Raw genomic sequence first — 9,412 nt, 5'->3', positions numbered from 1 at the left:
TTCTCTCTCCCCCTTTTTTCTGGAACAGGATACCATTGATATGGGTTCCAGTTCCAGAAACATCAAGATGAAAAGGCAAAGCATAATCTGGCACAGCAAGGTCAGAGGCGACAGAAAGCTGTTGTTTTAACTTTATAAACGCCTGTTCTGTTTCTGTAGTCCATGAGAGGGGAGCAGAGAGGTTTCTCATGCCTTGTTCATTTACCAAAGCGCGCAAAGGGGAAGTAAGGCCAACATAGTCTGGGACATAGGTCCTGCTGTAACCAGTCAGGCCCAAAAATGACAACATGTCTTTTACAGTTAGAGGTTTTGGATGGTGCAAAATGGAGTTCCTGTGTTCTGGGGACAAGGAAATACCGGACTGTGAGACCATGCGGCCTAGAAAAGAAACCTGTTTTCTTGCAATCTGTAGTTTGTTTTTGCTCACTTTAAAACCTGTGTTGGCCAGGTGGTGAAGTACCACTCTGGTGGCCTCCAAACAGATGTCAGCCGTGGGGGCAGACAGCAAAAGGTCATCCACATATTGTATTAACATACAGTCAGATGGTAGTGGGCTGGTTTGTAAAAGTTCTTTCAAACACTGATTAAACAGTCCTGGGGAGAGGGCAAATCCCTGTGGTAAGCGAGTGTAACGCCATTGTCGGCCTCTAAATGTAAATGAGAAAATGTCACGCAGTGACTCACGAAGTGGGAGGCAGAAAAAGGCATTAGCCAAGTCAATGCAGGTGAACCAGGCATGAGATGGTGGGAGGTTGGTCAAGGCAACATAAGGATTAGGCACAGGCAAAGTAGGAGTGCCAAGTAAGGCATTAATCCTTCTCAAATCATGTGCCATTCTGAACTTCCCCGTGCCTTTTTTCTCAACGGGTAGGATGGGCGTGTTCCACTTAGAGCAGGAGGGCTCCAAGACACCGGCAGTGACCAAACCAGAAATTGTTTCTGCAATCCCAGCCTCAGCCTCCGGTCTGTGTGGGTACTGAGGCTGCCACAAAGGGGTAGCAGATGACAGTTGAAAAGAGACTGGCTCCACATCAACTAAACCTACATCTGTGGGTCCATGGGACCACAAACAATCTGGAAGAGAGTCGAGTAAAGGCGCAGCATCACAGTGGTCTGTGTGTTCTCTGCCATGTGACCCGCTGACCACTCTATGTTGCAGTGTTGAGGAATTAAAGCAATCATTTAAAATTTGGTATGTCTTGGTAGATGGAGAAAACAAAACCTGTGGGAGTTTTGTAGGTGTCCAGTCAGTGGCCGCAAGGGAACGTTTAACCATTCCACCCAGCTCCTTAGCCTGGTGTCCAGGATGTAAGGCCAGTGACACATGGGGAGCTGCCTCATCAGACATCATGTACCACTGTAATTGATCTGTTGTAAAAGTAACCGCTGCTGCCACTCCCTCCGGTGCCGCAAAAATGCACGACATGTTCAGAGACCAAGCCCGCCCCTCACACTGCTTTTGGAACATGTGCTGGTACCAGGTGGTGTCATGCCTGTCATAAAACAGTGTAACATGAGGTGGGTCAGGGGGAGGGACATAAGGATGTAGGAGTGAGAGCCACGGCCGCCATTGCTGAAAAGCAGTCCAAACTCCTGGTTCAGCAGGTGTTTCAACTTCCAATAATGCCCAGTAGATGTCAGCAGAGTCCGCCAAACAGGAGGAGGGTTGCAGCAGAAACTGACCACCTCCCTCTGGCCCATTAGAACAGGGAAGTACAACCCCAGTAGGGAGAGTCACAGTTAGGCCTTGTGAAGAGCAGAGTATTGTGGCTCCTAATTTAATCAACAAGTCTCTTCCCAGTAAATTCACAGGCGCCTGTTTTGAACAAACATAGCTGTGTAACAAGGTCTGATCTCCAACCGTTGTGGGGAGGGGCACGGTGTAAGGCAGAGTTTTAGGTTCCCCAGATATGCCCACCACTGTAATCACTCTGTCAGTAAGTCTTTCACGAGCAACATCCTTAATGGTGGAGTACGTAGCTCCAGTGTCCACTAAAAAGCTGCTTCTTCTTCTATCTACAGTTATGGACAGCATAGGGTCCGCCGTTGTCCCTTCACCGTCCTGGGCAGTCTGTGGGGTGTCCTATAGCTGGGGACCACCCTCGTAGTACTCCCACCCCATCACAGGCATCTGTGGGGCCGGGGGCACTTCAACTAAAGCACCACGAGGTCCACCTCTGTGGCCAGGATGCTGATAGGGCCCACCACGGGCTCCCCTGCCTCTTTCAGCAGCCGGGTTCAAAGGGCACGCTTTAGCCCAGTGTCCAGGTTGTCCACACCGGAAACAAACATACATCTGGCCTCCCCTACCACCTCCCATCTGACCCCTTCCCCTGAAACCACCTCTGTTTCCTCCAAATGGGGAACCTCTCTGCCCATAAGGGGCCGGGGAGTGATAAGCACCATACTGGGGGGGCTGTGGATCAGTTGGCCATGGGTTCGGATACAAATCAGGGGCAACTGGACCAGGAGGGGGAGCCGCAGCGGCCACAAGCTGCTTTTTAGGCTTGTCACCTTTTCCACCCAGGTCGTTTTTAGCTTTCTGCAGCTGAACCTTCAACAGTTGCAACTGTAAATCTTCGACGCTCTCCGCTTTATCATCAGACTTAATCTGCACTTTGTTAAGATTAAAAATCAAATGTTTCTTCCAGATTGCAAAGTCACAGTCCTGCAAATCAGGATTATCCTCCATTTTCTGGCTTACTGACTCCGGAATGCCCCTCAGCACCGCCCTTCTAAACCACATGCTCTGTGAACAAGTCCTACTGGGGTGATGACCTGTATGGTTCACCCAGTCTTCAACAGCCTGATTTAGATAATGGGTGGGATTTTGCTTTCCCTCCCATTTAAATTTCTGTAAGGTGCCTTGATTTTTGGGTGGGAATTGTTTGCGCAGGGCCGGTCCAATAAACCTCAAGGCCTGCATTAGTGGCACCTCGTTCTCATGCATGGTAGTACCCGCATTTTGTTCCAGGTCCGCTGCCTGAGATCGGGATGTGCACCTAGTTATAATAGCTCTAAAATCTCCCAGTGCGAGGTCCTGTCCAGCTGTGTATTTATCCAAACCAGCCAACCAGGCATTCCCTCCCTCCGTTATGTCAGGGAGTTTGTCCACTAGGGCCTGGACATCTCCGAATGAATAAGGTTGATACACTGGTGTACGTTGCGCTTTAGTCTGGACCAGGGGAAATATGCCTGGAGGCTGAGGCACAGGGCCCTTAGATCTAGTCTGATATCCTAAACTGGGAGGGGTAGAGGGGGGTGTATTGTTAAGGTTACTGAGTTCATCATCAGCATCCTCAGTTTTTTCCCCGCCTGGTGGGTTAGCAGTGTCAGCAAAAACGTGGGCTAAACTCATCTGTGTTTCCGGATCCTGACGGCCCACCAAAGACATGGTAACTGTGACATTTGGTGAAGTGCCAGGCTCAGTTTTTGCAGTAGCGGTCAGATCTCCTTTAACAGCGACAGGAGTGCTGGCAAAGGGGTTGGACCGGGAAAGAGGGGCTGACGCAACACGATTATTCACCTGGACCACTGACCTATGTTCATTTAAGCAGCTGCGTAATGCTGCTTCTAGATCAGTTAATTGTTGTTCAGTGGGTTCCTGTCTGTTCATTCGAACCGCAAATGGTGCGCTCGCAAATGGGTCAGTTAGGCCCTCAGATCCGGTTCCAAAACAATGGGACATAGAAGAGGGGGCTCTACTACTAGCTGAGGATGTCGCCGACAGAGAGGAGCTTCCTGGGCAAAAATGCTTGGTATCTATGGGAGTTGGAGCTACGGGCGGTTCTTCTCCAATAGTCATTATTCCACCAGAGATATTAAGTACCGGATATATGCCTGCTGAGGGAGGAGTTGAGGCAGAATAGGGAGGTGGCTGAGACCTATTTTTCTTCATGTGTGGTTTTGCAGTTTCCCATAAACACACCCAGTGATTAAATTTAACTTTGCGGCCTGCGTGCTTATCTGCTTCCTTTCTGTGTCTCACCCCGCTCATCACACCTGCACCTGCTGCTGCTGAGTTGGCTTCTTCCTCTTTCTCTTTTGCCTGCATAGCCTTATTCTGCCAAATTATTCCCCAATTACCACTACTCCCCTCGTCCTTTCCCTTTTCTTTCATTAACCTTTCAGCTGTTTTCCTCAATGACTCTTTCTGCTTTTTTGCTTCTTTGGGCTGGTGTGTGGAGTTGATGACTGTCTCAACACATGTTAATTGTTCTCCCAATGTGCTAAGAATAACACCGGGACCCCAACCATCATCATTAGTTTCTCGATCTAATTCTCCATCCATTTTACTGTCAATGGAGGAGTGTTCTTTTATTGATTTTAAAGGAGAATTTGGGCCAGCTGGGTTTCTGCCTCTGTTAGGCACTAACAGCTGGGGCGCTGCTTTAAAGGTGAGTCAGCACTGAAATATCCCTTCAGGTGTTACCAAGCTTCTACCAAACCGGAGTCTGGCGGGTAACCTTGCCTAGAGCTTCCTGATAGGGGTGCTAGTTGGTTGTCACCTTGTTCACACGTCTCATTCACACTTCATACATTACCTGCAGTCACTCATTACCCTCCTTATGTATGTAATAAATGTGTAAAAAAAAAAAAAAAAAAAATTCTATGTGTGGTGTATTATTTTAACCAAAAGAGGAACCTAGTTCCTTTAATTGTGTAATCTGTGAACAACGGAGAACCAAACTGTCCTGCCCAGTGTTCCACAGCAAGCATTCAGCGTGTATTTATGTGTGTCCAATATCAAACAGAACATCAAAACATTTAAAACACTAAAATCATCGGGGTTTTAAGAAGAGATCCGTTTTCTCCTATTGATCAAAGGGACCCCTCCTTTGGACTCCAACCAGTACTTCTCCTTTTTAAGTTTTAGAGGATCTTTTCTAATAAAGTCCTCTGGGCCTTCCTAACCCTTCTGTAGTTTAGAGAATATTACTAAAAAATATTCTCAAGGCCTTTAACCTTTTAATTTGTTTAGAAAGGCGTTACTAATAAACCCTTTCAAGGTCCCAGACCTGCACTGAGGTATTTATCCGACACCGGAGAGCAACCCGTCGGCTGCAACCGTGGTCAGACCTCAGTTCACTCTTATCTTTATTCACTTATTCACTTATTTCTTATTCACTTATCTCTTATTCACTTGTCTGATTCTCAACAAGCCTTAAGTAAGCCAGACAATTTTGGTTATGAATTACTAGGAGTTTGGACACTAAGTATTTTTATAATGTTCAATATAGCAGAAATAAAAGGTCTGCTTACCTTGTTTTTGTGTGCACACAGCTTTTGTCCAAACTCCGTTCACTCAGACCACAGCCGATGTCCTCCCATCCGTCCCAGTTAACCTGGAGCGGATCCTGTTCGTGACGCCAATTGAAGGATATAAAAAAAACAACAACAGCAATAGAATAATATTAAACACAAAGTGAACCCGTCTTCCTTCATTAAATAGGTTCTTTTAGATGTTAAGGAGGAATTGACTTAACCAGGCTGGCGGAGAATGAAGACAACCGGACACCTGCTGCAGATGGGGAATCAGTGAACTTTTATTGAGACAGAGACAACCTCTCAACACAGCTCACATCAGGAGATTCCCAAGATTTGCTGTGAGGATAGGTATATATTCTCTAAAACTTACAGGAGGGGGTTGTGAGGAAAGTGCTGCATTAGCAGAAAAACAACTCCATAAAAGGAAAGCGGCCTTGGGTGTTCTAGTCTCTTCGCTTGCAGATATCTTGCACCTGCAGGATGAGGCGATCGCTTCTTATCGCTCTCAAGGCCAAAGTCGTGAGCACATTTTTATTACACAGTTGCACAGTAACTTTAAAGCTGAACAATATTTAAAGCTGAATAATGTTTGATCAGATTATATTTTCTTCACAGTTTAATTTGTCATACGCAAGTTAGCGCAGGGTCAACATTGCAATGAAATGTATTTGACGAGCAGAAGACAGTCACTCAGCAGTGTAGTACAGTAGTTTCATTGAACTACCAAATAAACAGCTCTTTCTTGCCAGACACGTGGAAGCACTTTTGTTACATTTATGTTTGTATTTAACAACAAACAATTGCAGGTATAAGCGTGCACATTAGTTTTCGACTGAAAGTGAAAATTGTTTTCTTTCCAAATAAGTCTCTCACTGAACTAACACAGCCCTCAACATGTTTGCTCTCTCTTGTTACCTCGGCCAGGCCCGCAGCCCCGAACCGTGGTAAGGAGACCTCGAGCTAATACTTTGGGTTCCGTGTCGGGAACGAGCTTTACTGTCTGGGTCAACTTTGCTAGCGAGAGCCAGAGAGAGGCGTTGAAAGGCTGCTCCAGCAGAACTTTATTTTTTCGTACGAAAACACACACAATGTACAGTCGATGCTTAATAGCTTACTTACAACTGGGCTCGTTAGTCACTCTTTTTGGCTGCGGTGGTTATTTTTATATTTACATGCTTCCATCTCCTGTTTCTGCTTGGTAGCACCTCGAACTTTTCGACTTTACTTTTTCTCCCTCCCTCACGTTCACACATACACAGCGGGAGGGGCGGACCCACACGTTATCCCTGCAGCAAGTACTACACTGCACATGAGGCTACAGTCATAAAGGGCCATGCCTGTAACACTCTGCCATCGTATTAGATAATTTTTCGTATAATAATTAAAAAAAATATTTTTTCACATCAATATGCAAGTAGAGGTGCAGTGGGCCGCAAATGACCAGCGGGCCGCGAGTTTGAGACCCCTGACATACAAACTCCAAAGCACGTAAAAACTCAAAAACACATTTCTAACGTTAACTGAACTTCCAAAACAGAGATCACCAAGATCACTTAAATTACACAATTGAAAGCCCATGAGTATTGTTTGTGTATTTATACACAAGCACTCATATATATTCAAGTAATTTAAAAAAAGTTCATTTACCTGTTACTACCACACACCAAATCCAGACGTTGGTACTTCTTGGCTTGTGTAGCCACTAGGTAACAAAAGCTCAACACTGCGCGTGTTGTGTTTTGTACCCAACTAGCTGTAAAAACAAATAAGGAAATAAGGACATAATACACCCCTTTCATTAAATTATGTTCTGAATCTTGCCAGGGCTCTGGTTACAGAGCCACATGGGGTCTTGTTGCTGGGAATGAAAGTGCAGCACATCTCTCCAGATATTACACACACACCCTTTTTACCCACTAGGTGTCAGTTCTCTATGCTTCTTTCTCTCTTTGGCCCTCTATCTCCCTTTGACGAGTGGACCATATATGGGATGACTGCTGTGTTTGGGCAATTGTCATAACATAAAAGTCACAGACTATCACCAAAGCTAATTCTCAGATCTCCCATTACTTTCAGCTTCCCCGATCCCCGTTCTGGTTGTTTCCTGCCTCCACCTTTGTGCTCAGACTAGAACCTCTGTCTGAGGGGCTTTTGACCTTCTTTACAGTTAAACAAATAATGGACGATTCTCTGCGCTCTTCTCCTCTTCTTTAGACTACCCTTCAGTTCTTGCATTGATCAAGGGATCTATGTTTTTTGGGGGGTCTCAGCTGAGTCCCCCTTTCTTAGCCAGACCCTCTTTGGTCTAGTGCTTCTGGATTTCCGCTAACCCCTTTGCAGTTATTTCTGTGGTTCTCTGATCCATCCTTTCGTGACTAGCAGGAGCCCAAACGGCATGACCATTGACCCCAATTGCTGTCTTGGCAGTCTCTCTGTCTGTCTCTGCTGCGAAGGATCCTCATATCTCAGTGACCTCGTCTGGTGTCTGCGCCTTTCTCTGTACGAGACAGAAAACCAAACACCTCTCTGCCTAGACTTGATAATCTAATGTTATTATCCATTGTTCCTCTAGTGATTCAAAGTTGGTTTAGAATATCATGTTTGGGACTCACTGACCTAGAGAATTAGTCGAATTATAATCATAATAATGTGTGTAAGTGTGTTTGCAGTTAGCCCTCTGCACTCAAAGTCATTTCCTACAATATATCAGTCCGGACAGTCACGCCAAACGAAGCTTATGACCTTCAGAAGACTGAGTGTCTTTTATTTTCTGAATGTTTCAGTCAACCACTCACCCAGAGGATCTTCAATCCCAGATAATTCCTTCTCTTCATTTAATAATGCCCGTCATTCTTCCATGCCCTGGTAACTGGCCTATCCGGAGCTGTATCATTTTGAAATGTAGATACATCAAGCCAAACCACACCTTGTTTACACCAACCCTTTTTCACCCTGAGGATGTCGAACACCATCCTAGTCTGGACTGTCAAAGGTGACTTTAACGCCGACTGTTCTTACCGTCCTGTTTATTGCATTCCCTGGTCAGATTAGCCAATCTCTGCACACTGGAATAAACATAATCAACATGGTCAAAATTATATTGAGTGTTACTTCAAAATATTATAGATTCAAAACCTCCATCCCTATGGGGTTTGCTAAATTATGTTTATCTAGAACTCCATTCTGTTTCTATTGTCTCTAAATTTTGGAGAATTTTATGCTAGGTATCACAGTTTAAGAATTTGACCATTCATAGGGTTATCACCCCCATCGGGGCTTACCTTTCCCATATTCGTGATATTCTTCTCACGAACATTTGCAATTGCCCTCTTTTGGTGACGGAAAAGTGGTGGTGTGGCCAAGTGGGTGCTATAGGAAACAAAAGCTCAGGACAGACAATTTAACAGTCATGTACCTCATGCAAAATTTGCATATATTTTGACTCATATTGGTCCTCTGAGTGTAATGACACATTTTAATTTGAATTTAACAATGTTCAACACAATGACCCAATGGGATTTCGTAATTTTGCTTTTGTTCTTTTTGCAGTACCACATCCTAGCATATGCCCTCTGTCAGTGCGCCCCAGGGTGGCTGTGGCTACAATGTAGCTTGCCATCACCAGTGTGTGAATGTGTGTGTGAATGGGTGGATGACTGAACGTGTAAAGAGCTTTGGGGGTCCTTAGGGACCAAGTAAAGCGCTATACAAATACAGGCCATTTACCATTTATGCCCCTGTCGGTTGTATTCTATTTTAATAATTGACTATTTTAAAAGAAAAACCTCAGTCACGTGGACCAGGGTTTATCATCACACAACGCTATTTTGAACCATACTCTCTGTTATTGTTTTGATTGTGGCGATTTTCCTATGGAATATTTCATTGGCCTTTTACAATGGCCTTCAATGCTGAATGATAAGATGTTCCAATCATGTCAGAACTTGTTCTCCACTTCTTTCAGATGTTCGTTGTTACAGTGGAATCTCTTGTGTGATTTTTAACGTTTCTCGGTACTTCATGTTCCGGTATCAGTTCATTTCACAGCCATTTTATGACTGGGTTTGCATCTTATCTCTGCAGGGTGTCGCTTCCTTCTATCTGGTGTCTGTCCTATATCACAGGAAGACTTCAGTGTTTCCGT

The 9,412-nt window shown here is 45.0% G+C and overlaps 1 protein-coding gene across 1 annotated transcript; it reads right to left on the bottom strand.

The window, feature by feature from the left end:
• Nucleotides 1–1,832: 1,832 nt before the first annotated feature.
• On the bottom strand, nucleotides 1,833–5,331 carry LOC146713096 (uncharacterized). The gene has a single exon (XM_085452276.1). The coding sequence runs from the start codon at nucleotides 4,289–4,291 to the stop codon at nucleotides 2,084–2,086; it is 2,208 nt and encodes a 735-aa protein (XP_085308402.1). The 5' UTR covers nucleotides 4,292–5,331; the 3' UTR covers nucleotides 1,833–2,083.
• Between the last annotated feature and the right edge of the window lie 4,081 nt (nucleotides 5,332–9,412).

This window comes from Copadichromis virginalis, linkage group LG3 (assembly GCF_057382275.1).
Source record: "Copadichromis virginalis isolate Kocher_CV1m ecotype Utaka linkage group LG3, C_Virginalis_male_GT1.1, whole genome shotgun sequence".
Taxonomy (NCBI): domain Eukaryota; kingdom Metazoa; phylum Chordata; class Actinopteri; order Cichliformes; family Cichlidae; genus Copadichromis; species Copadichromis virginalis.
This window is presented reverse-complemented; position numbering and strand designations above follow the sequence as displayed.

What these genes read in the sequence shown, in the direction of transcription:
- LOC146713096 (XM_085452276.1), bottom strand. Translation starts at nt 4,291, where the DNA reads ATGGATGGAGAATTAGATCGAGAAACTAATGATGATGGTTGGGGTCCC.